The sequence below is a fragment of the Lagenorhynchus albirostris genome, chromosome 1, assembly GCF_949774975.1.
Source record: "Lagenorhynchus albirostris chromosome 1, mLagAlb1.1, whole genome shotgun sequence".
Lineage (NCBI taxonomy): Eukaryota > Metazoa > Chordata > Mammalia > Artiodactyla > Delphinidae > Lagenorhynchus > Lagenorhynchus albirostris.
The window spans coordinates 34,401,091-34,428,884 of NC_083095.1; the positions used below are offsets into that span (position 1 = coordinate 34,401,091).

The 27,794-nt window shown below is 49.1% G+C and overlaps 3 protein-coding genes across 6 annotated transcripts in view; 1 reads left to right on the forward strand and 2 right to left on the reverse strand.

Annotated features, from left to right (window-relative positions):
• Positions 1-1,628, reverse strand: part of ARG2 (arginase 2) — a 43,290-nt gene extending 41,662 nt beyond the window's left edge. Inside the window, exon 1 of the mRNA XM_060140719.1 lies at positions 1,025-1,628. Within this exon, the coding sequence (XP_059996702.1) occupies positions 1,025-1,117 (93 nt within the window). The 5' untranslated portion in view covers positions 1,118-1,628. The remainder of the gene's footprint in view (positions 1-1,024) is intronic.
• On the forward strand, positions 1,499-14,278 carry PIGH (phosphatidylinositol glycan anchor biosynthesis class H). 3 transcript variants are annotated; one of them, XM_060140731.1, is made up of 6 exons: positions 1,499-1,756; positions 5,777-5,986; positions 6,442-6,525; positions 8,714-8,802; positions 10,328-10,414; positions 14,024-14,278. In XM_060140731.1, the coding sequence occupies exons 1-6, from the start codon at positions 1,577-1,579 to the stop codon at positions 14,118-14,120; spliced, it is 747 nt and encodes a 248-aa protein (XP_059996714.1). In that variant the 5' UTR covers positions 1,499-1,576; the 3' UTR covers positions 14,121-14,278. The 3 variants fall into 3 exon arrangements, with proteins under 3 accessions (XP_059996714.1, XP_059996734.1, XP_059996725.1); XM_060140751.1 differs by lacking the exons at positions 10,328-10,414; positions 14,024-14,278 and having other exon boundaries at positions 1,501-1,756; positions 6,445-6,525; positions 8,714-9,373; XM_060140742.1 differs by lacking the exons at positions 10,328-10,414; positions 14,024-14,278 and having other exon boundaries at positions 1,505-1,756; positions 8,714-9,373.
• PLEKHH1 (pleckstrin homology, MyTH4 and FERM domain containing H1) overlaps positions 9,378-27,794 on the reverse strand; it is a 53,071-nt gene continuing 34,654 nt past the window's right edge. For both annotated transcript variants that reach the window (XM_060140698.1, XM_060140689.1), the window contains 20 exons: positions 26,948-27,098; positions 26,647-26,789; positions 25,587-25,697; positions 24,586-24,672; positions 24,071-24,232; positions 23,012-23,092; positions 22,497-22,679; positions 21,995-22,103; positions 21,076-21,188; positions 20,271-20,447; positions 19,809-19,906; positions 19,137-19,314; positions 18,440-18,595; positions 17,276-17,376; positions 16,132-16,273; positions 14,844-14,986; positions 14,597-14,726; positions 12,982-13,068; positions 12,537-12,683; positions 9,378-11,600 (listed from right to left, as the gene is read on the reverse strand). In XM_060140698.1, the coding sequence (XP_059996681.1) occupies positions 11,439-11,600; positions 12,537-12,683; positions 12,982-13,068; positions 14,597-14,726; positions 14,844-14,986; positions 16,132-16,273; positions 17,276-17,376; positions 18,440-18,595; positions 19,137-19,314; positions 19,809-19,906; positions 20,271-20,447; positions 21,076-21,188; positions 21,995-22,103; positions 22,497-22,679; positions 23,012-23,092; positions 24,071-24,232; positions 24,586-24,672; positions 25,587-25,697; positions 26,647-26,789; positions 26,948-27,098 (2,661 nt within the window). In that variant the 3' untranslated portion in view covers positions 9,378-11,438. The remainder of the gene's footprint in view (positions 11,601-12,536; positions 12,684-12,981; positions 13,069-14,596; positions 14,727-14,843; positions 14,987-16,131; positions 16,274-17,275; positions 17,377-18,439; positions 18,596-19,136; positions 19,315-19,808; positions 19,907-20,270; positions 20,448-21,075; positions 21,189-21,994; positions 22,104-22,496; positions 22,680-23,011; positions 23,093-24,070; positions 24,233-24,585; positions 24,673-25,586; positions 25,698-26,646; positions 26,790-26,947; positions 27,099-27,794) is intronic.

The window sequence follows — 27,794 nt, forward strand, 5'->3', positions numbered from 1 at the left end:
AACTGAATTAAAATACTGTTATCAAAATATTTTAAAAATGTCTTACGGTAATAGGTGTCTCTATTGACACATTAAATTAGAAGATCTAGTAGCTGGTCGAATAATTACTGCAATTTTGAAGTAGTGATGAGTGGAAATGACATTTTGAGATAATTATTGTGAGATAAAGATATCTATGGTTTCTATTGGTGACAAAAATCACAAGTATTGCTAATACTAACTGGTTTGTTGCCTAATTCATAATCAAAAGAAATGTTAAATTTCAATTATAAGTTAATGAAACTAAAGATGAAACTCTGATTTTATCTGTGAAGTGCAAGTTAAGAGCTCCAGGCCTGGTGGTTTCCCCAAAACATCAACCCTGTTTATCTCAGAGTAGTGGAAATACAGATGGTTTAAAATTTTTCTTCTTTTCTGTATTTTTCAAATTTTCCACAATAAGCAAACATCACTTTTGCATGATATTTACAAAAACAAAAAGGGGTGTATTGCTTGGTAAGATTCAGGGTATAAAAATAAAATTGGAAAAACAAAACAATGCTTGAAGAAAATCCTTTAGGAAAAGTAAAAAAAAGGAAAACAAAATCCTGGATGAAGATGGAGAAGCTGAACCTGACTTTCATCGGAACACAAAGTTGGTGAGGCCTTTATGCCATTTATCTTTATACACAAATTCTTTAATACACGATGCTGCCTCAGGGCTGAAGCACCATAACTCTTTTAACGGGCCACACAGGCACTCTTGGGCCACATCCCAAAAAAAGAAAAAGGGGAACCCACAGGTCACTAGTAGTCATGAGTTTAGTAATTTTATTATCCATCCATACCTTCTGCATCTTCCCCTCTTGCTAACCCTCCCAGCCAGGACTTGTCTGCCTTCTCAATGCTCTGCACAGTGGTCTGGGAGAGAAAACTAGACAGTGAAATCCAAACTCCCTACGGGCCCTACAAGACCCTCCTGGATCTGGCCCCTACCTACCTCCCCAACTTCCAACTGCATTCCCCATGCGTCGGCCTCTCTGACCTTTTGATTCCTCCAATAAGCCAAACTTGTTCCAGCCTCGGGGGCTTTGTCTTTCCTGGTCCTCCTTCCCGGCAATTTCTTCCTCCAGAGCATCCCGAGACCAGTCTTGGCTCCTTATCCTTGGGGCTCTGATGTCTTTCCCCAGAGACTTACTTGCCCATTGAAAGTGCCCAAGCAGCCCCTGCACTTAAAACTAGCTGGCACCGGAATCAAAGAATGAATGAATGAATGAGTGAAATGAACGAATACCTGCGGACTGCCTCCTTGGGGCGTACTCTGGCTTGGAAATCAAACTCAGTTTGTAGAGCGAAAGCACGTTAATAGCGGTTTTAACCTGTCCGCTCAGACGTTGGCCCCCCCACAAATCTCTGGAGGTCCGGGCGTGGAAAACCCAGAGAGCCTTGGGGGCTGTCGGCGCGAAACTGCGGCTGCGCGCAGCCTGGGGCGGGGCGTGGCCAACGCCGATGCGGGGAAGTGAGTCCAGAGCCGGCGAGAGGACGCTGGAGGGCGCGCTAGAGCGGCGCGGCCCGGTCTGGTGTGGGCGAGCCGGCCATGGAGGACGAGCAGAGCTTCTCAGATATTTGTGGCGGCCGCCTGGCCCTGCAGCGCCGCTTCTACTCCCCTTCCTGCCTGGAGTTCTGCCTCAGCTGCCCTCGGATCACCCTGCGTTCGCTCACCGCTGTCACCTGCAGCGTGTGGCTAGCGGCCTACGGACTCTTCACACTCTGCGAGGTAAGGCCTGCCGGCCTCTTCCCGCGATCTGAGTCGGGGTCTCGGGTTTCGAAGGGTCATTGGGGCCTTAGGGTCGAGCCCAGACCTCTCGCCGGACCCTCCTGCGATCGTGGGGCCTGGAGGGCGGAAACTCGCTGGTTCTGGGGACGCCGTTCCGCTGCTGGACAGCTCTCTTCCTTACGTTTAGTGAAGTTTGTGCTCCTGTACTTTATCCCCCTCCTGGGTCGCTGCTCTGCTCCGTGGTTCCACCCAGCATACATCTAGTCCTTGCAGGACAGCCTAAAACTTTAACTTCCATGTACTCTCCGTAGTACATGCTCATAGTAATTCAGTTCCAAGGTCCTCATCCATAACTTTCACCCCTCAGAGGAATCACTGCTAACAATACCTTTTACAGTCTTCTAGAAACTGTCTTTGCCTCCGTAAATCACAAGAATTGTGTGCAAGTTAATTGTTTGATAGTTCTTCCTAATCTCTCTTTTTCAAGGCAATCTAACCCCCCCCCCCCCAAATCCCTTCCCCAACTTCAAGTATTTTCTAAAGAATTGTGAAATTACGGAGAGGAGTGGTTTCTGTGCTCAATTTCCAGACTCATTCCTATTTTCTGAGCCTCAGTTTTCACATCTCTAAAATGGAATTAATATCTGCCACACCAACTTCACAGCATTGTGAGGGTCACATGTAGTAGCATTGTGACAGCCCTAAAATAAAAGGAATCATCCTAATTGCCCTTTTCAGGATGAATTTAGTTTCATATTTAGTGTCCTGTGTGGACTATATTATTTCAGGAGTGGTCTGACCAGAGCTGAAATACAGCAAGGCTATTTATTTCTATAATTTGGGTATTGTTTTCGATACTGCATCCATTTGCTTTTTTTTGCCATCAGAGCATATTTCAGAGCATGGTAATCTAGTAGTATAGGTATATGCAAAATATATGCCCTAATTTGTACCAAATTGTATCTAAAAGTTTGTTCATAAGTCAATCAAAATGGTTAAGTTGCCAAGACAGTCCTTCCTCCTCCCCCCAGGAAGATTTCATATATAAAATAGTTGAGTATCAATACTAGCCTGAGCTCTGGTCAGGTAGTCATGTGAGGAGGAGGGAACAGGTATTTATTAAATGCCCACTGAGTGCCAACTGCTTTACTGAATGCCTCATCTCAACCTTAGAAGAAAACCAAGACTCAGAAAGAGTAATAACTTATCCGAAGTGATAAAGCTAGTAAATGGCGTACGGGGGCTTCAAACCCAGGGCTGTCTGACTCTGAAACCATTTTTTTCCCACTATACCATGATGTCTCCTCATTGCAGGGGGCTTGCTTAGGCAAAATTTTTAAATAGAAGTTTGTGTTTACGCCAGCTCCCTTTTGTACTCACCTCTCATCCTGGTATATCCCACTTACCCTCAACAAATGTCCAGGGCTCCGTAACCTTATCTTCCTTTAAACTCCACTGCAACACTTCTTAAGGGCTCTGTGTACCAAAATTTCTTATTTTTCCTCCTATTCAAAACTACTAATTACTGAATCTCAGCTAGGATGAGAAGAAATCTGATGAAGGAATTCATTAAAACATGTGGCTAAACTTCAACCCAAAACGAATATTGAACTGTCAGATAGAATTTCAGAAAGAAAAATGAAGTATAAAAAATGCAGGGGTAATGAAGTTTTGGGCAGGGATTACTTTATAGAAAAGCTGATATGGATCAAATCCCCTAAGTATATACTGTTCTTCATCCCTTCTTTCCTCCCAGTTTTTGAATTCACAGTTCTATTAGAATTCTAGGTTTTTACCTTACTTATTCCAACCTGGAATGTCCTTCCCCCTTCCTTTTCTCAGCTAAGTATATTTGTCAGTAACCACCACCTCCTTTGCACCAGTTAAATCCTGCTTCCTTGGAAGTCTTCATAGGATATTCCTGTGTGCTTTAATGTCTCTCTTTCTGGCTTTCTCTCTCTCCCTTTTAATCCTGTCTTAGTCACTTCTAGTCAGAATCATAGTATTCTCCAAAAGGATTTTATATATGTTAATCTTGCCTCTAATAAATCTGTAAGGGTCAGAACTGAATTTTATCTCTCTATTCTTCCATAATGCTTATTCAGTTCACACTATGTACAAGACACTGTACTAGATACTAGACATTTAATTAGCTCAAAGTAGATATTTCTGGGTCATCAGAGACCCAGCACATAGATTTCTCCATCCTTCATTTGTTAATCAACAAATAATTTCCTAGCACAGAGGTCAGCAAACTTATTTTTAAAAGGTCGAATAGTAAATATTTTAGGCTTTCAGGTCTCTGTCTCAGATTCTTCTGTTTCTTTTTCTCTCTTTCTTTTTATCAACCCTTTAAAAAATGTAAAAAACATTCTTAGCTTAAGGTGGACCAGACAAACACATATCACAGGCCCAAATAGTTTTCAGGCTCCTGATCTAACAGTTAACTATGTGTTATGTAGAAAGAAGTCGAAAGGTACCTTCAAGGAAAACCAGAGCTGGTCAGTAGTTAAAGCAGTAAACACAGATTTTATTCAGAAACTATTGCAATGGGAGAAAAGAGACTTAAGTATTGAATTGGGCTCAATTCTAAATATAGCAGGGACCAGTGGAAATGTATAGCTAAGGAGCAGGGTCAGGGGTCAGTGGATGGAAAATTACTAAAAAGAAACATCAGGGGTAAAGGGGGATTCTGGGTAAATTGATTTGACAGGATTCTGGCTGAAGGCAGGCCACGGTGATTAGATACCAAGGGTAAGGGTCTTCTTTAAACTCAGCAAGATTCTTGTTACAACTTGTTGGACAATGCAGGCCCAACAAGAATGGACACCAAGGTCCAGCACTTAGAAGAGCTTGACTAGAGTTAGGTCAAAGAGGGTATCTTGTCAGTAATAAAAATTAATAAAACACTTCCTATGCTCAAGGAATGACAGTCGTAAATTAGTGAGTCTCTTGATTCTAGATCATCGATGATTTTTTTCCTGTGTCATCCTTCTAAATAGCTTTTTGGAAAAAAAAGGGAAAACAGTGCCACATGAAAGCAACATACCTTGATAGAAAAACACACTTCAACTTCAGAAATGTTAGAAGGTTGTAGATGTGTCTTAGAATCAAAGAAGTAAATACCATTTTGGGGGCCCTTAACACATCAGTCATTTCATCTAGTCAGTCAGCCTTAACACATTAGTCAGTCACAACCCAAAACAACTAAAAGAACCCTAAATAGTAAGATCTTTATTATTTAACAAAACAAGAAGTCAGGACGAAGGAGGGCTCTAGAGGGCTTAAGAGGCTCTGTTGATTTTACTTTTTTCATCTTACTGCTCTTCCGCCCTTGATGTACTTTACCTGTCCTCAGCCTAGCTTTCCACATGGTTTGGCAGAGGCCACGTAGTTGGTTTTCAGGCATCAAAACCTCAGGATGAAGGGGCCTTCTCTTCCTTAGATCTCTTTTTTGAGATGGACTTAGTTTTCCAGAAACCCCTCCAGCCGACTTCCCCTCACATCTCATTGGCTAGAGTTGTGTCATAGGTCCATTTCTGAACCAATCATTGGCAGGAGTGGGAACCAATCATGATTCCCTCCAACTTCTATTAGGAAGGAGGAGCGGCTGTTGAGTATTATCTGCTACACTGTGCTAAGCATTTTATTACTCTCCAGTCTGCGATTTTCCTACATATCTTACTCATGGAGCATGAGAAGAAAAGATCTGAGTCCTTAAGTTGCAATTTTGGAAGAAAAATCTCTGAAAGCGGTGTGATGGGTATTTTGCTGATGGAGGTTCGCCTCCCGAGACCTATCCATTTGTTGTCTGGATGTATTTTATCATATGCTTTCGTAGCATTACAGAGCCCAAGTAAAAGTAGTTTCCTCTTCCTCCGTGCATGTTCTTCCTATCTGTTCACCTCACAACAGAACAAAGGCTTTTTTCCACATTGCCTGGAGTTGACGTATTAAATAGCAGAGCTGTATGTGGAGGACCACTTGGTAACCTTGCCGCCTGTGTCTGGCTCTCTTCAGAACAGCATGATCCTCTCTGCTGCCATCTTCATCACTCTCTTAGGCCTGCTTGGTTACCTCCATTTTGTGAAGATTGATCACGAGACTCTGTTAATCATTGATTCCCTTGGCATCCAGATGACCTCATCCTACGCCTCAGGCAAAGAAAGCACCACCTTCATTGAGATGGGCCAGGTGAACGATGTTGTCATTAATGAGGCTATTTACATGGTAAGTATTTAAGTCATTACAGGCCTCTCTGGATGAGGCAGCACATGGGGTATGCCTGGATCTAAACTGAGTCTTAATGCGTAAAGTAACTGATGTCACAGAATTAAACTTGAGGGCTCTCTGTTCCAGTACCTGTAGTGTTTTCTTTTTGGCTGACATGTCCTTAAGCCATAAAAGTGAAACTTGTATTGAAAACATATGTCCTTTATTTTTAAAGAGATACTATAGGTTTTTATGGATAGGGAGTCAGCATTTCATCTTTATTTTCTAGCCCTGCTTCAAAGTCATCTCTGCTTGTTGTTGGTTTGTCTTTTTTAATCTAAAGAATGAGAATATACTTCTCCCTCACTTCAAATGCATTCTTTTTCAAGTGTATGAAAAAGTTTTAAGCCTTCCCTTGAGAAAGAAAACTGAATTTTACTTAGATCTCTGCTATTTGGTTTATTTTCTTACAGCAGAAGGTGATTTACTACCTCTGCATTTTATTGAAGGATCCAATGGAACCACATGGGATATCCCAAGTAGTACCTCTCTTCCAGGTGAGCATAGAATACTTGTTTCTTCTGCAAAGAAATCCTCTACCTTTCCCCTCCTCTCTGCATATCCACGGCTTCTTATGTTCAGTAGGAATGTGAACTTCTGTTGTCAAGAGTATTTGAGGATACCTGAGGGGTATTTTTACTGAGAATTAGGATTTTAGTTATTTCAGAAATTCCTTTCTGAGGCAAATAAGGCTTTCAGAAATATTATGAATTTATACAAATTTTAGAGATAAAAACATATATATAGCAACTTCTGCCTGTAGGTAATCATTCATCTGCTTTGACTCCGTCAGTCTGCCAGTACGCGATTTTACATAGATGTTATTGATCTATACAGACTTTTATACACTATTTTGTGTCTTGTTTTTATATATATATACATTTATTTATCTATCTATCTATTTATTTATTTATGGCTGAGTTGGGTCTTTGTTGCTGTGCGCCGGCTTTCTCTAGTTGCGGTGAGCGGGGGCTACTCTTCATTGCGGTGCGTGGGCTTCTCATTGTCGTGGCTTCTCTTGTTGCGGAGCACGGGCTCTAGGCGCGCAGGCTTCAGTAGTTGTGGCACGTGGGCTCAGTAGTTGTGGCTTGCAGGCTCTAGAGCTCAGGCTCAGTAGCTGTGGCACACGGGCTTAGTTGCTCCGCAGCATGTGGGATCTTCCTGGGCCAGGGCTCAAACCCGTGTCCCTTGCATTGGCAGGCAGATTCTCAACCACTGTGCCACCAGGGAAGCCCCCTTGCTTTTTTAATATACATATTTTCATGCATTTACAAAGGCCATTATACTTATTATTTTAAATAATTATATCATGTCAAATATCAGTTTATTTAGCTACCTCATTTACTAGCTTTTGAAATCATGTTCAGATTATTTTTTGTTTTTTTCTTACAAAAAAACACTTATACAAAGACGCAGACCTACTGGAGAATGGACTTGAGGATACGGGGATGGGGAAGGGTAAGCTGGGACAAAGTGAGAGAGTGGCATGGACATATATACACTACCAAATGTAAAATAGAGAGCTAGAGGGAAGCAGCCGCATGGCACAGGGAGATCAGCTCGGTGCTTTGTGACCACCTAGAGGGGTGGGATAGGGAGGGTGGGAGGGAGGGAGACGCAAGAGGGAAGAGATATGGGGACATATGTACATGTATAACTGATTCACTTTGTTATAAAGCAGAAACTAACACACCGTTGTACAGCAATTATACTCCAATAAAGATGTTAAAAAATTTAAAAAAACCACAAAACTTATACAAACATGATTATAATCAATTATTTTATAGGTATGTAAAGTATTTATGTATGCAGTTAACTCTGCCTCACTGCCCTTCCTTTTTCAAAGGATTTAAGGAAGCTAAGCTAAAATTCTTTTGCATTATAGTTCAAAATTATTTTATTAAAGCTTATGAATAGTTTCATAGATTTTAATCATGTTTGAGATTTGGCTCCAGAGATTGGACAACCTTACCATACTTTTGTGAATTTGTACTTGTTTTACTGTAGTCTTGGCTAACAGTGGGTTTAGCTATTTTTTAGTTTAGTATGTAGGGAAAGGAATTTAGAGTTATTAAATTTGTGTCTCTTTAAATGACAAAGAGACTTTTCATATTTCCTTGTAAGTGCTACCTATCAGTATTTTCTGTTTTAAACTATCCATCTCCTCTATTAGTCAAGTAGATACTAGATAGTGATTATGCATTGTAACAATTTATATATTTTGGGTAGCACACTGTTATGAAATATGCTTTCCCCATATATTTTTCCTATTCTGTGGCTTTTCATTTGGTTGTATTATATTTCATTATACAAAAGAATTTTCAATATTTACATATTAAACTGCCCTTCCTGTCTCTGGGAACTGCTTCGCAGCTTGTGATACTTCCCAAGAGGGTCTGTCCTTGTTACTCTTCTTGCTTTGTCTTAGGTGGAGGTCATGAAATTTAGATTAAAAACTGTCTTTCGAGCTCCTGCTTCCACAGTTCACAGGCTGGGATGTGGGCCTGGTTAGGGATTCCTCCTAGGAAAATGCTGTGAGGCCTGAACTTCTGCCTCTCTGAAGCCCACACCTGTACCATTTAGACCCCCTGGTCGTGGGTGAGAGATTGAGGTTGCACATGGACACAATATCACTAAGCACTTTACATTCATCTTATTTCTGCATTTCTGCCCTTTGGAATTCAGAGTGCCAAGCCCCGGCTGGACTGCTTGATTGAAGTGTACAGAAGCTGCCAGGACATCCTGGCACACCAGAAAGCCACATCAACGAGCCCGTGAGTCCCAGCGTTTAGAAGGCCAGTATTGTTTTCCAGAGGAGATGACTCCTAAGCCACAGCGGCTGGTTTATTTTCTGTATTTTAAACCATCAAGTGGGCACAGTCCTAGGAACCAGTATGGATGCGGTGGATCTCAGAGCCGTAGAGCAGGTGCCTGGAAGCCTAACTTACTGTGTGGTGTTGAGCAAAGTATTTATGTGTATTTTAGTGTTCCGCTTGTAAGATTTTGTTTACCACCTGAGGGGAGACCTGGAAACAGTATGTCAGGAGTAATGTTGACGAAGAGCACTTTGTGATATTCCTAAGCACGTTCAAGTTTACTTTTTGTTGAAATTTGTAGAGCAAGACAATGGGAAACTGACATCAGATCTCTTGAGAAAGATAATTTTCAACTGCACAGTACCCCTGTATAAAAGCTAAGAGAAAAAGCAAGCCCTTCAGGGGCTGGTCAGTAGGAAGAAATGTCCTACAAAAGACTAGTCTCTGTCCACCTAGCTCCTGTGTTCTGTACAGGGTTAATTTATGATGATTCTCTTAATAAACAGATCTCCTTCCAAAACATACACAATTGCTTGGTTCAGACAGCTGCTTTTTATTGACAAACATGATCATGGCATTTCAGTCACGGGTGTCTAGCACATTAATACTCTTGTTACTCAGCATTGTCTATGGTTTCAAAAACTTCTTTTGCCAAGAGGGGTGAGATAAAAGGCCAGACAGAAATTTGACTTTGGTTTCCAGACATGTTAAAGAAGGATAAACATACATACTGTAGAAGCCTTTGTTTATAAGGCAGTTTCTTCTATATAAAATTAATAAACTAAGGGAGGATTCCTGAAGGGTTGGGAAGAAGACAGGGCGGGGGAAATAGCTTGACCCCCAAATTCAATATGAACACAGCTCCATTCTTGCTTACTTTTTCTTTGGGATTTTTTTTTTTTTTTTAACTCCTGGCCAGATGATAATTCCTTATTTGCCTTAGACACACTCAAGATATTACAAAACCAGAGCTGTAACTTCTGCCTTTTATACCAGCCTTGGAGGGGTTATTCAGGAGACTGTGGGACATGTGACATGTGACATGTGACTTGGTCGAGGTAGAAATGTCTCAGCTAAATCCCAAATGCTGGGGGAAAGGCAGGAACAGAAATGGGAGGCAGCTATGAAATTGCCAGCCTGGCAAAGTCAAGTTCGTTTAAAAAAGGTAAACACTCTGATGTGCTGCTTTTTTCATCATGCTTGCCAGTTTAATGGGTGAGAGAGGGGAAGCTTACAGCAGCTGAGGTGTTCAGATAAACTAGTTCCAGCCTTGCAGTTTTCACAGTGTGCAACACACACACTTTGCTGGGGTTAAAGGCTTGGTTCTTGGATGCTATTGCTAAACCCATATAGTTTGTTTGGCACTTTATCGAAAAATGATAAGACTGCCTTAGAGCTATGAAATAAAACTCAGTTTCCTCAATGTTGGAAAATCAGAGTATAAATGAACTCTTTCGTCTTTTTTTTTTTTTTTCCTGTTAAGGGAGGGTGGAGACAAGATCATCTCTGCATCCAACAGAAGGTCTCACTCGGGGATGGGGGCATATTGGCATCGTCAGGAAGACAAAAGGTGAAAGATACTTTCAACTGATGCTCTCAGGCTAGGACAGATAACGCATATGTGCGTCTGCCATCAAACATTCCCAGCGCAAGTTCGCCAGAAGTCTTAAGGAGCAAATCCAGGCCCATGAGCCTGCAGGGGTGTCTTCTGTTTCTGACTCATCTTTGGTGGCCTCACAGAGCAGCAAAACGCAGAATGCATTTGCTTGGTTTTTCAAAGAGCAGGGGGACAAGCGACGACCACCTTCTCCTACAGTAGTAAGCACAGCCTTCACTGAGCCCTGTCCAGTTGTTAAAATGAGACAGGGAGAGGTCAGGTTGGACCTAGCCCCTGCCCTTGCCTGTACCCAGTTGGGCTGACGGTCCAGCGTGAGGGAGAACAGCTTCAGTCTCAGGTGAATAGCGCCTTGTCCTGCAGAGACAGGTGCCGCTGCCCCAGAAGGGCACCGCCAATGCCTCCTCGTTTGCACCAGGGGAAGGGGAAAGGTGAGTCTCCTCCTTTTTCTCCAGCCCTGCCAACACCTTTCCCATATGGGAAAGGAAGTCCAGTCTTAGTGAGTTCTAAGCTTTTGTTGGAGTTCAGGTGAATTGGAAATTCTAGTCCTTCCCTGTTCAGGGATGTCGGGAAAACTTCAAGTATAAACGCCTGCATGAGGACCATACACAACATAAACATATTAGTCTCCCTGAGAGTAGCAGTGCAGGAAATTCTGACTTACGGCACTGATGCCCTCAGTAACCAGTAACAGTGGGCCATCCCTGTGTCTAGAATTGGGCAGCATCCAGAGCTCAGTATTCTTATGAAAACAAAGTGGTTTTTATACTGGGTCTGGATTTTTAAAGGTTGGCCCTGAAACACTGTAAGGCACCTAGAGAGTAAAGGCTTCATGGACACTGAAATACACATTTCACAGAACAACTGGGGCAGGCTGCAGGGGGCTGTTAGACCCATCACAGTAGTATCGCACCCGAGGATACATCTCTCTAATCCCAGAGGCACCAGGTGGTGGTGGGGAAAGGGGTAGGAGGAATATTCACAGCAACGTTGGCCCCTTGGCAGCACATGGAACAGAAGCAAAGAGCTGTCGTCCATCCAGTTCCCATGGCTGGCAGGCAGCAGGCGGGTTGGGGGGTGGGTCCACGGTTGTGGAGCAGTGGTTCATGTAGCTGGCCATGATGAAGGTCACCTCTGCAATCTAAGGAGAGAGAGAAACAAAGGAATTGAACACTGGCTTTGGCTTGAATCCTGGCTCTCTCACTCACTAGCTGTTGCACTGGTTATATAAGCTTCCTGGGCTTCAGTTTGTCCCTTAAGTTAAAATACCCACCTGGGAGGAAATGTCCAAAGGGGATCGTTCCTGTGAGGCTCAGAGGCCTAGTGAAATAGGCATCTGGAGGTCCTGAGGTGCCCAGTACCTCCTGAGGACAGGAGGACCAACATTCCGCCCTGGCTGTCTCCAAGACAAGGCAAGGCAGCCTCCCTGGAGGAAAGGCTCTGTATATCCTCTCCTTTGGCAGGGACAGTATTGAAAGGAGGAGGTGGTTTGGCGAACTCCAGCTTTAGGGTTAAAACAACAGGGTTTCCAGTTGCTCAGAAGGGAGCCAGGAACTATAAATCAGAACTTTGGTTTCAGAGTCTCTGCAATTGTTATTTTTTGCATCAACATTTCCTGTACTGAGTAGGAACAAGGCCCTTAAAGTGAACAGTTCCTAGGACCCCAGGGAAGGGGGAGCATGTTCAGAGTGTCCCACTTGTGACTAGTGCCGGGACAGCAGAGCCCAAGGCAAGGTGAGAACACTTGGGCCTGCTGCAAGGACGACAGCAGCAAGAGGGCCCCCATTCAAGCCTGTCCAGTGCTGTGGCTGACAGAACAGAGGAAGGTAACGTGAGGAGTGCAGAGTAGTTGAACCAGAGTGAGTTCCCTCTCCCGCCAGCCCCCCCACCTGCCAGCTCAGCAGTGACCGTAGAGACGCCACCTGAACCCTCTGGGGTACTGATGATAGGGCCAAAAGTTTCATTTGGGGCAGGGCCCTTCTAGAGTACTGTCATAACCCCAGTTTCCTTTCTAAGCTCCGAGCCCATCTCATCAGACCACAGCAGGGTAAAATGTTTTGGCAGCTTTCAGACCCACCTTGGGAGCAGCCATCCGGAAGATCAACTTCTCAATGTGGCCTTTTCCAGAGCTCTGGTCTGAAGTGGATCTAATCACAAGCATGAAGTCATCCCGGCAGCCACCAAAGGTCATCACTGAAGAGTAGGGATAAGTGACGTGCACTTGCTGTGGGGAAAGATCCAGTTAGTTCTGGAAAAACACTCCACCTGCCTCCTGAGCTAGGAACCAGCATGCCCAGTCTCTTCCAGACCAGGAAGGGAGAAGTCCGAAGTGGTCACACTTTGGAGATCTACATTTTGAATGTCTACAAGCTGTGTCTAGACTAGAGGACAGCAGTACTTGGGCAGGGGGTGGGGGAAGGAAAACCGTGGTCACTTAGCTCAGCCCTTTGAGTCCAGAGAGAAGAAGAAAAGATACTGTCAGGAGAAGGAGGGGTCAGAAGCCAGCCCTCATCCTCCCGTACCATGGTGTTGTGGTCCAGGATGCTGACACCATCCTCATTCACCGCAATCCACACCAGAGTGTTCTCCTTGGAAGACGGCTGCGCAGGCTGGGGGAACAGGAAAATCCCATCAGACATCCACAGCTAGGGATTCTGAACCACTAGAGCTTTCTGAGGAAGAAGGCACATCTAGGGATCTGCTAGGCAGTGATTTCCAACTTTTTTCTTTTGGAAAACATAGAAGATGGTATTTGTATAGCATGCGGGAGTAAACAGGCTGCTCGTGGCAGGAGGCACCTGGCTTGGGGCTCTGGCCACCTACTAACAACCCCGAGTATCACTTTCTTGTAGTACCTATAGCCCATCCTGCCATGGTACAGAACACAGTACACTTTGTTCCTGTTCCAGAACAGAGGCCAGCCTGGCTGTTCTGTCACAGGCATGGAGAACAGGCTGTTTTTTCCTGGCTCTCAGAAACTGACAGCATTCCACCCACAGGCCCTCCTAAGTGCAAGCTGCATCTTGCTTCAACCAATCTCCTAGGGACTGTAAATCTCCTAGGGGCTGTAAAATAATTAGGAAGACAGTAATGCAGGGCTTTAGGCCCTGCCAGGGAGAAAACTGACTATTTGGTGGATAAGTCCTAGAATGACTATTTTCACTACCAGGGCTGCAGTAGGGCAATCTAGATTTCCTGTCTCTCCTACCCTGGGGAGGCGCTTTTCAGGAGCTTCTCCCAACCTTCCAGACTAAGTGGGTCCCCATGTTATATGCCTTTATAACACCCCTGTACGTTTCCTTCATGGCACTTGTGACAGCTTCTAAAAAAATTATATATATTATATATATATATATATTTAGAAAGAGAGAGTGTATGTGTGAAAATTTGATTAGTGTGTACGTCCCCCACTAGATGGGAAGCTCCATGAAGGCGAGGACGTGTCTGATTTGTTCACCTCTTGTCACCTCAGACAACTAGCACAATGCCTCAGATATAGTAGGAGCTCAACAATTCTTTGTTGAATGAATGAGTGAATGTCTGTTGTCTAATCTGTATCCTCAGTGAACAGGATCATGATCCAGCTTCGAGGATAGGACACTGTGATTACGTACAAAGTTTCGTGCACACCAGATACCCAGTGAAGAAAAGTTCCATCTGAAATTACTTTTAGCCACCTGGCCTTCCAGCAGGAGAAATTAACTGGTGCCTGAGTAGTCAGATCCCTCTGTGGCTGCACCAGGTCAGCAGAGATGTATTTCTTTAGGTTACACGTTGTTCTTTCAAACTTTTTTAAAATAAAAACATTCTCAAGAGGAACATCATATCAAGTCTGAACTCTGTTGTGGATTAGTTGACCCTATCTTTTTTTTCAAAGGTAGGATTGGGAAAGAAGTCAATAAAGGAAAGTTAAGGATGGCCCAGAAATAACCCTGGCCCGGAAGCAATGAGTCAACTGCTCTGGACCAGGGAAAGCTGGAGTAGGCAAGAAATGGGTGGAAAGATAGTGACCCCTAGTGGTTGCGGGTGGGCGCTGCAGACTGAACTGGCTCAAAACATGACCGAATCCAGGAGAAACTTAGGGAGTTCCTGAGGGTGTGGTAACCACTCCTTCGGCTGGAAACCACCCACACTTACCTGAGCAGCAAAGAGCTTAGCACCAAAGAGGGGCCATTTCCGGGCCACTGTCAGGTAGATGCGGATGCACTCAGGAGAGGAGCAGCCTTGCAGTGCTGCCCACTTCGTGGTCAGCTGATCTGCCAGGTGCCTGGTTTAGATGGATGGAGAGAGATGGTGCCATGTTTCTGTTGCAGCTCTGAGGTTTTCCCCAACTCTGCAGCCCATGCCTCCCTACGGTGACTCCCTGCAAGACCTTGCAGCCTACCTCAGCTGTTCCAGGGGGGCCCCGTGTCTGTAGCGCCTTGGGTAGAACCTGTCTAGGACCTGCTGGAGGTGATGCAGAGCCTTGGCAGGGGGTGTGCCCCCAGGTCCTGGCAGGATGGGCTTCTCCAAGTCCCCATACTCTACCTGTGGTAGAAGCACATGGAGGGACAAATCAGGAATTTGGACGTGAATGGGGTTGGGGGCCTGCTGAGAGAGGTGAAATAAACCATTATTTCATCCCTTTATTGTTGAGGTGTGAATGGATGTGAAAAAACACTTCTTGTGTACAGACAGACCCTTTATCTCAAGTTTCACAGACACTAGAGAAATGACCTTAGGGTCCTAGAATATTAGAGATTTTCTAGATCAACTTCCCTTTTGCAGCTGAGGTTAAGTGCCTTATCCAAAGATACAGTTAATTAGTGGCAGACAAGGGAAAACACTATAGAAATTCTGGCTCCTAATCCAAAAATATGGGATACAGGATTGAAGATGCTACAGATCCTTCAGTAGAGCTGACTGTTCCAAATGTGGCCATTAGAGTCAGATGCTTGGCTCAAATCCCGGCTCTGCCATTTACCAGCTCTGAAACCATGATCAAGTTAAACTCTGTGAGCTTCAGTTTACTCATCTATAAAGCGGGGGTGAGAACTAAGTAGGGTACTACATATAAAATGTTTCGCACAGGGCCCTCTACAGCATACTCAATACGTGTTTACTGTATTAAAGATCCACTGTTATTATTTCCCCATCCTCTCCAGCATGTAGATCCAGACTCTTTCTTACGGGAACCATGAAGGTATCCCAGATCCCTTTGGCAAGACAGCCTCCTAAAGGTAATAGAAGAGTCAAAGTGTGAATGTGTGTTCCTTTTCCTAGTTCTCATTACAATGTTTGACAGCTGTAATACACACTTAACCACATACATTATATGACATACATTATCTAGGAATTACACTTAGTACAACCCTGTCGGGGCAGGTAGGGAGGTATTTTTGTTTTCGGGATATGAAAAAGGGAACTACAGCACAGACAAGTGAAGTGACTTGGCCAAGATCTCATAGCGGGAAGGTGGCTAGGATTCAAACCCAGGCCCCTGGTTTCCACGCCCAGAGTTCTGCACGTAGCCTGGATCTGCAGTGAGGCACTCTGCTGGGTAAGGAGTCAGCAAGGCCGCCCTCTCTGGCACCTCAGGACCCGCAGAATCTCCTGTTTCAGCCTGTGTGGTGCACTCCACCTGTGAGTCCAAGACGTCTCCTGACCCTCCTGACTCCTGGACAGAACCTTACCTGGGCCATCAGTGCCGCCATCTCCAGAGCCAGCTCCTTGTTGACAGGAAACCTCCCTGCCACTATCTCTCCGCTAGTTTGGGAGGCAAGCAGCAGGCGCTCTCGCTCTGTCTCCCCTTTGACTTGACTCCGAAAGTACAGCCTACAGGGGAGAGAGTGAGAAGCCAGGGCTCAGCTGGGATCCCAAACGGATGAAGCTGTCTCTGCATCTGTTTATCTTGATTTACAAAGAAAAAAAGAAACTACTCTTTTTATACCATCTGTGAGCCTATTTTCCACTGCCTCCAGAAAAACTTAACCAAGCATGACACAGAGCAGATAGAGGGCCATCAGGTCCCATAGCAACAGTAGCATGTGGTCGGTTCTGAATTCACCGTTAAGACTTACTGGATTTGGTGAGGGGAATCTGGTACCTGGAATCATAGCTTATTAGGAAACTAAATGAGTTAAGATTCCAAGAGACTAATGGAAATCATCTGCCTGGAGACATACTGGGATGGAATTTTCTGAGTCAAATTGGTATAAGTCAGGATTTCTCCTTCTGTATTTCCTGGAACTGGTATATAGGAGCAATTTATTCTTTTTTTTTTTTTTTTTTGGTACGCGGGCCTCTCACTGCTGTGGCCTCTCCCGTTGCGGAGCACAGGCTCCGGACGCGCAGGCTCCGCGGCCATGGCTCACGGGCCCAGCCGCTCCGCGGCATGTGGGATCCTCCCGGACCGGGGCACAAACCCGTGTCCCCTGCATCGGCAGGCATACTCTCAACCACTGCGCCACCAGGGAAGCTCCCAGGAGCAATTTATTCTTTAGTCTTAAATATCTAGTGCTCAGACAAAATCTTCCTCTCCTGATGTAACACATGCAGCCGCCTGAGGAAGTTGGTCTGTTTGGGGGGCAGGGGTGTGTGTGTGTGTGTGTGTGCATGCATGTGTGAGTGTGCAGACACAGTACAGGGACGGAGAGCCTGAGCTGTCCAGGGTCTCACAGAGGCCAGCAGAGCCAGCCTGGGCCTCCAGCTACTGACCAGCAGGCAGTGTTATATCTCTGGCCCTGCCTGTGCAGGACAGGCCTCCAGCTGGGGGAGTGATGAGCTGCACCCCAGCAGCAGCCCTCATGCTTGGTCCCCCTTGGCGGTGCCCAGGACCTGTTCTTGTACATCAGCTTCACGACACGTGTGCCACCCTCAGACTTTCCGGAGTGCAGCTCCTTCAGGGCTTGTTCCCACTTGGAGATGGCATCGCAGATCTGCATGAGGCAAAAGAGGAAAGTCAGAAAAGCCCCTGATGAAGGGAACAAGGTCCAGTCAGGGCTGGACTCGGGCAGAGCCGCGGGGCAGAGTTGAGGGACTGTCCATCAGGAGGCGGACCCGCGGGGCCTCATGCTCCCAGGACCCAGGGTGCCTGCGGCTTTCTCACAGACAGAGGTGTAGCTCTGAGCATGGCGTGGGCAGCAAACCATGGAATGCTGCCGCCATTGCCTGGACATCTGAGGGGGCCCCCCAGAGGCTAGGCAGGCCCCAGTTCAAAACCATGGCCCCTCATCACCAGCTCCACTTCCCTCCCACCAACCGCCATTCTCTTCAACAAATATAACCAGAGGCCTACTGTGTAACAGAGCCTTACAGATGCCTGGGCATTCACAGATGCCCGGGCATAGTTTTTCCAGGCAATGGTAAAAGACTACAGGAGCCTTTGTCCTGTCACCATAAAGAAAGCAGAGACTGCAGCCAAAACCCTCATCCTCATCAAGTGCTCCAGCACATCCCACAAACACCCAGCATGCCCCGCGGCTCTAACCCCAGACCCTAATGCAACATAGGGTTCGAATCCCACTCAAGGGCCTTTACGCACAGAAGTACCACAAGGATCTACCTCTTTAAAGTTGGTGGGACCTGTAAGCAGAGCACGGGCCCTGGCAGACTGGGTAAGAGTGAGCTGCCAGCGTACAACACATCTGCTGGGTCCAGGCGTACAGTTGTCCGTCTACGCATGTGTGTACGAAACTGGCAGCGGGCTCCGCCCAGGTGGGGCTGCTGCTGAGAAGTGCCTCCCTGTCCTTCCTACCCTGAGCTGGGAAGCGGCTTTTCTTCTGGAAGCTGAACAGCCTCTCAAGGGAGGGAGGGAGGGAGGGAGGGAGGGATGTGGAGATCTTCTCTCCAGAGACAAGGGCACAAATGACTTTTCTCTGCCTATATGGGCACATTTTAAGATGGCACAGAAATGCTGGCCTCGGGCTCAGCCCCAAACCGGCTGGGAACACAAAATCCTGAAGACCAAGGTGGCTCAGTTGGCTTACGGGGGACCATCACCTTGACGCTCCCCTGCAGGCAGTGTTCCAGGTCCCTGCCAGAAGGGTCGTCCGTGAAGAGGGCAAAGCCAGAATGGGAGGACTTCCTCATGCCCGTCTCCTGGTTCAGCCGCTGGAGGAACTCGTCCACTGTGGAGGAGCCGTCAAAACCCACCACCTGCCGGGAGAGGGGACCTCCTGAGAGGGGCCCACGGGGGCTAGTGGAGGGGTCAGAGGCCGGGAGGTGGAAAGGCATGGCTGAAAGGAGCGAGGGCGACAACAGAGGCCAAAGAAAGCTGGTTTCCACATGCAGAGGGCGAGTGCTTAAGGGAGGAGCCCGCCCACCATAAACTGAAGTCCCACATAAGCTCCGTTCCTCCTTTGCTGTCACTCTTTGGGAGGCCCTTCCCCTGCCACTTTCTTGGTCAGTGTGTCAGCTTCCCTGTTCACGTAGTGGGTTCAAAAGGTCCTCTTCCCAGCCCCAAAGAGTGAAGTACTTTTGTGATTCAAGCTCTGTACTCCCTCCACAGTGGCACGAATGGCCCCACTCGCCCCTGCACCCCAGGCCCATCCTTTGGCTGGTCTGCCTGTTAAGATCTGCTGGGCCTAAGGAGGCTTAGCACCCACTGGCCCCAAGGTGTTCTCCTCTGGGATGGCAATATGAGAAGACTCAGCACAGGGAGCGCGGCAGCCTTGTCACCTGGTAGGTCGCTCGTCACCTGGTAAGTCCCGTTGGCGAAGTGCACGGGGATGCTGAAGGGCGAGGAGTGGTGGAAGGGGTTCCGCAGCAGGATAGACACCACCTCCATGCGCGAGGGCCTGGCCTCCCGCTCCCCAGTCTGCAGCGTCCGTTCCACTGCCCGCTGGCAGTACGTGGCGTACTGGCCCGTCTCATTTCTAAAAAGACAGGCGAAGGAAGAAAGGAAAACCAGGAATCCACTCATCCCTACCACTTGACACCCTGGTTCCCTACCTACATGTAACCTATAGGACCAAACCTGCAGCTGGAAGGCTGTGACACGAGCCCCAAAGACTGGTCTGGGGTGTTAATTGGTCGTTCGGGGCCTATCTGCTGCTGGCTGCTGGCACGGATATTTTCTGCAGAAGCCAGAAAACACGGCAACAGAGAGTGCAAATCTGGGGATGATCTGGGGGCACGGTAGCTCCACATGAGGGCCCCCGCTAAATACCCACACACACGTGGATTGGTGTGTAGAGGCTGCCCAGATCTCCACGTGCCCATCTGCGTACATGGTGATGGGCAAAGTCTACATGGCCACTGTGCAAACCCCAGAGGGCGGGGCGGTCTCATCCATCCTAGTCTCCCCTGCGTCCCTCAGATCATGCCAGTCGGTAGTGCCAGAGCGGCAGAGGAAACGACGTGCACTCACCGGGGATCTGCGTGGCGCTGGAGCTGCTGTTTGACGTACCAGAGGAAGTGGTGCTGAGGCAGGAAAAGTGGGGCACACAGAGCCAGGAGCTGCCAGCACTGCCGGGGGAAACAAGAAATGTGGGCTGAGCGCTGGGTCCGCCGTGCCACCACCATCGCAGTCCTGAGCTACAGAGCCTTCACCACCCTCTCCGAACCGCAGCCCCCAGCCTTCTGCGGGCACCGGGATGGCCAGCCTGGTCGGGCTTTGTGCAGAGCCGCAATCACACAACCTGACTGTGTGCAGACGTCCAGAAGGGGCACAGAGAGGGCAGCAGGACCCGGGCAGCCTTGAGTACGGAAGCCGCCTGCTGGCTGCCAGGCTCGGAGGATACCTGCCCCGTCACCTCCTTCCACCTTTCCCACGTCCTGGGCAGCCCTGGCCGACGGCTCCCGTCGGCCGTTCCGCCCCAGGGACGCCCACCTGCATGAGGGAGCACTTCTGCGGCGGGCGGCAGCTGGTCTGCTTCATGAGTTGGCAGTACAGCTCGCTCTGCAGCTCGGGGTGAACGAGGCAGACCTGCAGCGCGGTCTGGGCCAGGGACACGTGGTAGTCCACCGAGGCCGCTTCCACGGGCACGTTGATGAAGAGTTGGCACGACTGCAGGGAAATGACAGTGGGCACAGGTAGACTGACAGCCCCCTGACTATCGTCCTCTGTGACAGGGGACAGACTGGGCTGTCCCCCTGCCCAGGGCTCAAGGAAGGCTCTGGTTCACGGCAGACAGCCCTTTCTAGGAGGGAGCATCGTGACTGCTCGAGAACGTCTACGCTTACCGAGAAGGCTACTTTGGGATGGGATCTTTCCTTTACATGTTTCCATTACATAAGCAAGACATATTCATTTTTTTAGAAGACAGAATATTCAGCGGGGAACAAAGAATATTCTAAAATAGGCCAGAATCTCTCAGGTCCAGAAGCAACGTAAACCTGCCCTCTCCCGCTGTTCACTACAGGAGGGCAGCTCTTCGTTTCGCTAGTGCTCCCCAAGGGCCCATGAATGATGTCCCAGAGCTTCCAGCCTCCCTGCCCTAAAGGACATGATGGGAGCCCTGAGGGACTTTCTTTCCCTTCCTCTTCAGATCCCTCCGGGAGCTCCCCCCCTAAACTGCACAGGTCTTCTCCACCCCGGCATCACCGTGGTGGGAAGAACTGCTCTGGGCAGAGCCTGGGCACAGGGCAAGGGCGCCGCCACCAGCCCGTGGGCCTGGGCTCAGCTCCCACTTTACCTTGAAGAGCTTGACGGCCTCCGTCTGCAGGGCCTCGGAGGGCAGGGTGGTGAGGGAGGTGTACAGCCCGTCTTTGCTGTAGCACAGCATGGGGTGCCTCCAGAGGGGGGAATCTGCCCGGAGCACAGCACCAGAGAGCAGCAGCCGTTACCACTGAGGAGGGAACTCGCCTCCCCCGCACCCCGACCCTGATCTCTGGGGAAGACGGTGCTTTCACAGTCGGGACACGTGGGCTGTGCTGGATTTATATCCACAGAGTGTGGGCTGTGCACTGCATTTATTCAGCACACTCACGAGCATGGCTTACAGGAGGCGGCTACTGCTTTGCTCGTGGGGCTGCAATAGGGGTGAACGTCCAATGCAAGGCGTGGACATCGGAGTGCAAGCGTGCGTGTGCAGGGGAGGGCCTCTCCCTGCAGCGCTAGGTCTGGATAGAGGAGCGTATATCAGCCCGGAACAAACAAGCCTCGGAGCAGCAGTAAAGCAGTGTGTTCTGGGTGCCCTTGGGTCCTCAGGGTCCTGAGAATCAGTAGCAAAATAAAGACCCCGAGAGGCCCCAGGCTTAGTTAGCCTGATCCTAACTTAGGCTTCATTCATTAACAAACTCTAACTATAGATTAACCAGCCACCTTCTTTCCTCAACCCTCTGCCCAGCCAGCAAAGTTGCAGTGAACAAAGTAAAACATTGACCAAGTGGCCGGAAAGTCTGCTCCCCAGACAACTGCCCCAGATACTGAGTGGTCTCCTCAGTAGCCTCACCAGAAACAGGGGTCCCGGAGCTTGGGACGGGAATGCCCTTCTGTGGCTCAGAAGGTCTCCAAACAGCTTCAGGGTACAGTAGTGCTTTCTTTGGGTTCCTGACCCACAGTTACCCAGCCACCACCCTCCAACCCAGCAGTGATGGCCACCCTCGCCTTACCTGGGTCTCCCTCACCATCCATCAGCTTTCCAATGAGCTGCTCATAGGCAGTGCCCACCTTGGCACTGCTGCCACCTGCAGCCACTGTGAGGTGGTAAAGCCATGTATCCTGGAAAAGGATGCAAAGCCACCTGATGGGGCTGGGCTGGGAAGAATGGAGGCAAGAGCTCCAAGGGAGCCTCCCTGAAGGGGCCAAGCCCAGGCTGAGGGTCAGCCCGTCTGGTTGGCACAAGTCAAGGCCACCGGTCCCTAAGGGGAAAGACTTGGGATCGGCTGAATGTGAACCCAAGTTCCGAAGCTTGTGGTTCCCTCCATCTCATGGCCCCAGTGAAGAGATGTTGGTCACTGGGAATGGATTCAATACAAGGAACAGTCAGGAAATACTAGTTGCCAAAATGTCCAGGAGGGAAATAGATTCGAATCTGAGGAAGCTCAGAAGAGAGAAGGAAGGTGAGAATCAAAGGTGCAAGCTTTGCCATGGAGGCCCAGCCCCCTCCCTTACCTTTTCGTGCTTGGTGCCAATGAGGAGGTAGGTGGGGCTGTGCTCTGGGGGGTGGATCACAAGGGTGCAGTGGGAGGAAAGCAACCGCCGGGTCCCTCCAGCCTCATAGTCCTCGTCTGAGTCACAGGATCGATCTACTTCCTCTATGCGTGCGTTCCGCACAGGCAGACGGCCCAGGGGGCGCTGTGGACACGAGCCTTCCGTGAATGGGAGGGCCAGCGGGGAACAGACGAGTCTCCTCTCTCTGAACCCTCAGGCCTTGTAGGGCTGGGAATCAAGGACGAGGGGGAGACTACAGCTCCCTGGCTGAGGCGGGCTTGGAGAAGCACAGACAGACCACACAGGCAGGATCTGCAGACCATGCACACTGGTCACACACTCTAGAGGGATCTGGCCAGCCAGCTCTGTACTTGTTGTGGGGTTGGGTGGGGTAGAGGGTAAAGCTGGGCCTTCTATAAGGACACAGAGCCACAGGAATGTGGTTTGGGGGAAGCTGTCGGGAGGCCAGGAAATACCTTGTCCTCGTGGCTTCGATAGTAGTAGAAGGTTCTCCCAACAAGAGCACACCAGACCAGTTTGGAATGGCCATGCTTGACCTGTAGGCCAGAAATGAACCAGCATTATTAGAACCAGAAGACCCCAGAATATGATCCGGGACTGGCAAAGAGAAGCCAAAGGGAGACAGATCTCAAAACCCCTGGTCCAACTCAGATCCTTTGGTCAATCCCAGGTCAAACTCAGATGCCACCCAGATTCTCTACTAACGGAACCAGCCCTTTCACAGCGAGCGTCCATGGTACCACGCGACACCCCATCCGTCCTCGTATGACCTGCCATTAAAAGATCGACCAGGCCAACCAGATATCCTGTCCCAGGAATATGATCACGAGAAGAACTTGCTAATCTGCAGAGGCTAGAGTCGGAAGGGAAGGGCCACGGTGGGCTGAAGCCCTTGGGCAAGTGTAATCGTGAAGTGTAAAAAACACTGCACGTGGGCAGAGGAGATGGCTGTGAACACAGACTGAACAGGGAAGCAGCGGCACAGGCAGAGCCCCAAGCACTGAACTTGCGCACACAATCATTCCTGACGGCATCCTGGCCTAGTCAACGCGCTTCCTTGTTAACTTCCCATTTCTTGGGATTAACAAGTGCTTCTCAGCTCCCTGCAACCAGAAGAGCCCTAATTAAAACGTCTTTAGGGCAGCCTGAGATATTATAAGTCTTTGGCCACACCTGTCTCGCCGAGGTCACAGCTTCCCACTATTCACACTGAGCTGTGGTGGGTACAGGCAGGGGTGAGGGCAACTCCTAATGACCTCAAAATGGGTCCGATACATTCCTTTTCCCCCTGTCTTGAGAATAGCTGCTGTTGTAACAACACTGACCCCTATTTTTCCAGACACTCATTCACCGTCACCTTGTGTGGTGCAGCCCACAGGTAGTCAGTGTGAGGGGCCTCCTGGAGAAAGGAGCTGTGTGTCAGGAGGTGACCCACCAGCCCAGCACTCACTCCTGGCTCCCCTGACTCTCATGAGGAGCCCACCACGCTCCTCCCCCACCAACCCCACCCATACCTTAGTCAGCCAGCCCTTCACAGTGGGCTTGGAGCCGCCCTGAGTCAGGGCCGGAGGCCCAATGGCCTGGACCTTCAGCAGGTTCTGTAGGACACGGATCCACTCCTCCAGCAGGCTGGGCGAGTCCGCTGTCAGGTAATAGGTCTTCTTCTCAGAGATGAGCTGTGGAGAAGTGAGGGGTTGGGGATGGGGAGACAGGACGATGGGAGAACAGGGGCCTGGCTCTGCGGTGGCGCAGATCTCCGAGCCACCGGCTCTTCCTTCCTCCTGCCCTGGTACTCCCTCCCTCCCTTCTCCTCCTCGTCATCTTTGCCTCCGTGTCTCTCCTACCTTCACTCCATCTCTCACATTCTGCCTCCTCTTCCTTCCTCAAACCCACAAATGAGGATCAATGCAAACGTCGAGGTAATGGCTTTCACACATGCTCATTCTGCCCCATCTTTGTTTCCATCCGAGCCATATCCAAACCCAGCACCTCTTCTATCTAAAGCACTAGCCGCTAGGAGCATGCTCACCTGGAATGTCTGTGCACCCTCCCCTCGAACAATTTGGCAACGGGAGTTCAGTTCCACTTGACCTTGAGGTTTCCGGATGACGTCACTCTGTAAAGAAAGGGATGGAGAGGAAAGAGGTTGGAGCCTTCCCAGAGCACATCATTTCCCCTCAGACCTTACTCTAGGTCACAATGGGGAAAGTGATTCCTAAGCTTTCCTGGGCTGTGGTATGATGGATAACTTGTTCTGGATCCTGGTTCTAACTAAATGGAGCAATGATTAGAGACATGGGTCCTCCTGATCCAGGCCTCAAAAAGTATAGATTGAGCCTTTAAAAACTGGATGAGAAACCACCAGATTATTCCTGAGCTACAAAGCCCTTAACTTCTTTCTACTACATATTTTATAGTGTTGCAAACAGGTGGCCTATATATATCACCATTACCTTCTCCAGTGCCACTGCAGACATAACTAATCAATCAGAGCATGCCTACTCATTGAGTGATACAGGACCTGAATCCTTCACATGATGCTCAAGGTAGCCACTAACAATCAACTGGAGTTGCACAAGAGTCAGGCCTCTTTGCCTTCTTTAAAACATTAACATTGGTTCTCTAGGGAGGGCCTGTCAAACTAGGTCCCAACATCCTAAGGCTCCCTAATTCCAAACAGCGTAGGAAGGAGATGGAGGAGGTGACAAGCTCGCCTATTAGAACAGTCCTGATGATGTGAGGGCAGCCTAGGAATGGTTCATTTACAGGGCTCGGCTTCTGAAGGAAGAAGGAATCACCAAGCCAATTCATCTAGAAGTGCCCTTGACTGCTCAGTGCCTGATTTCACTGTGAGAACCAGTGACCAGCCTCATGGTCCCGTGTGGGGCTCAAAGCCTCAGGTGCCTGCCCAGGCTGCCTCTCCCTGCCTGCCAGACCTTCACCCTCTGCCCTGCTTCCAGCCCCTCTCATGCGGTTCTGGGGCTGGGGTGGGGTCCTTTTGCCTACTGTCCTGGGGAAGGAGGGTCTCACCGGAGACTTGTAGTACATGATCTGTCCCTGTCTCAGGACAAACCAGCGCCTCTTCCACGTCTTCACCCGGCTCCCCATTTTCAGCAGGTAGCCTGACTTCTCCAGTGACTCCTGCAAGAGTGGAAGAGTGTAGGGGGATGAGGGATGGACAGAAGAGGGAAATCACTGGGGTTCCTGGACATCACACAGGCCAAAATGGCCCAGCTGAGTCACTGCTTTGTCATCAATTAAAAAAAATTACTGAGTATCTACTATGTGTGTTTTCAGGGCACTGCCCTGCTAAGGGTGCAGAGAGGACTTATAAAGCACGGGTGGTCCTGCTGGCAGGGGGAGAGAACACCTGACCCTAAGGAGGTGGTAGATCAGGGGCTGCACAAGCGAGAGGCTGGCCAGGGCAGGCTTCTGGCAAGAGCCAGACCTGAACTGACCTTGGAAGGAAATCAGCCTTTCCCTTGAAGACGAGCCCAGAGGAGGAAGAAGCCCATTCCAGGCAGCAGGAAAGGGCAAGAGAGGTTTGGGGAACATCAGGCAAACTGGGGTGGAGGGTTCGTGGAGGCGGAGATGAAGACGGGGCAGCACAGTGCTATGGAGCGAGGGCTGGGGAACAAGCCATCTGCATTTACCACTGGCTCTGGCGCATAACAGCACGCCTCTGAGCCTCAGGCTTCTCATCCACGAGATGGGGTAATAAGCCTCATTTGTGAGGACAAATGAGACAGTGCATACAAAGCCATGAGCACGGTGCCCGGCACACAAAAAACTCAATAAACGTATTGTTAGCTCTCGGCATCCCAGGGTCAGTGTGGAGCTAAAACGAGGTAACATGTGTAAACTCCTCCTGGGCCCCGTGGGCCATAGTGATGGGGTCTGTGTGTGCCTGGCCCCCAACCGCACACCCCCAGCCCACTCCCCTTGGCCTCACATCATCAGTGGCAGCCCCCAGACTCCCGCCCTCCCTTCGCCAATCCCAGGGACCCTCATGCAGCTGCCGCCTGGGTCTTGTGCTGGAGGTCCACTCCCACCCGGCCCCATCGGGGCGGAGGCCAAGCTCCCAGCTCACCCCCCCTGGGCCCAGCCCGTCGGTGGAGTAGGATGAGGTGCGCTGGAGTTTGTGCTCAGGCTCTGAGTAGTCGCTGTCCAGGGAGCAGGCGTCCGGGGGGATGGCATAGTCGCCCTCAGAGCTCAGCGAGGACATGGAGACGCCTGTCCAAAGGGAGGAGGAATCAAGGCCCAGGTCCACAGCCTCCTGGCTCACACAGCCTGGGAGCTGCAGGGTCTTCCACACGCACGTGGAACTGCCCATGGGAGGAGATGAAGGGCCCCTCATTGTTCTGCACCCCTCCCACCACCCTTCTCCATACCTCTCTTGATGGCCCGGGGGCTGCCCAGTCCACTGGTCTTCCTGGACTCAGAGCAGGGCACTGAAGTTCGGAAGCTCGCCTGGGAGCTGCAGTCATCATCGGACCCAGAGGACTCGTCCACAAAGGGCACCGTGCTGATCTGCATGGCTTTCTGCAAGACAGGCCCCTCCCCACTGCAGCTAAGGCTGCAAGACAAGCCCCATCCCATCTGCACTTTCACTCCCGCTCCAAGTGCCTGGGGCGTGGCCATCACAGCCTGTCTAGAGCACGGGAAGCCATCACCCAGCTGGGGCACCCAAAAGACAACTGTCCCTTCCCGACTTGATGACCTTACCCCTGTGTCCTCACCTCCATGCTTCTCTCTCTCTCACACACCATCATCCTCTGTGGTCCCCAGTGAAGCTGCCCCACCAGGGCTGAACACCTTGCTCCCCGCCACTAGGGGGCCAGAAAACCATGCCACGGGGCCCAGTGTGAGACAGGAGCTTTAAAAGTGGGTGGGGATGACAAATCGAGAGATCATGGCAAAAATTTAAAAAGACCGATCACTTCAATATTGGGGAAACTGTGTGGAAAAGGGTACTCTATTTTACATAAAAGATTTATATAAAATCTTTTTAGAAGGTAATTTGGCACTACCTGTCAAAATTTAAAACATGCATATTATCTGCCCCTCAATTCCACCTCTAGAACTCTGTCCTACAGAAATATGCATATATAAGTGCACAGAGATGTATTTGCATGGTGATGTTCATTGCAACACTGATTTTACAGAAAAATAGAGACATGACCTACATTGTGAATCAGGGGAGGACAAGTTAAGGTAGTTATGGGGCATCTATACCAA

What these genes read in the sequence shown, in the direction of transcription:
- PIGH (XM_060140731.1), top strand. Translation starts at nt 1,577, where the DNA reads ATGGAGGACGAGCAGAGCTTCTCAGATATTTGTGGCGGCCGCCTGGCC. An exon ending in AAAGCCACATCAACGAGCCC is followed by an intron (nt 8,803 to 10,327) that starts GTGAGTCCCAGC and finishes TTTCCTGTTAAG; the next exon opens with GGAGGGTGGAGACAAGATCA. An exon ending in CATCGTCAGGAAGACAAAAG is followed by an intron (nt 10,415 to 14,023) that starts GTGAAAGATACT and finishes CTGTATCCTCAG; the next exon opens with TGAACAGGATCATGATCCAG.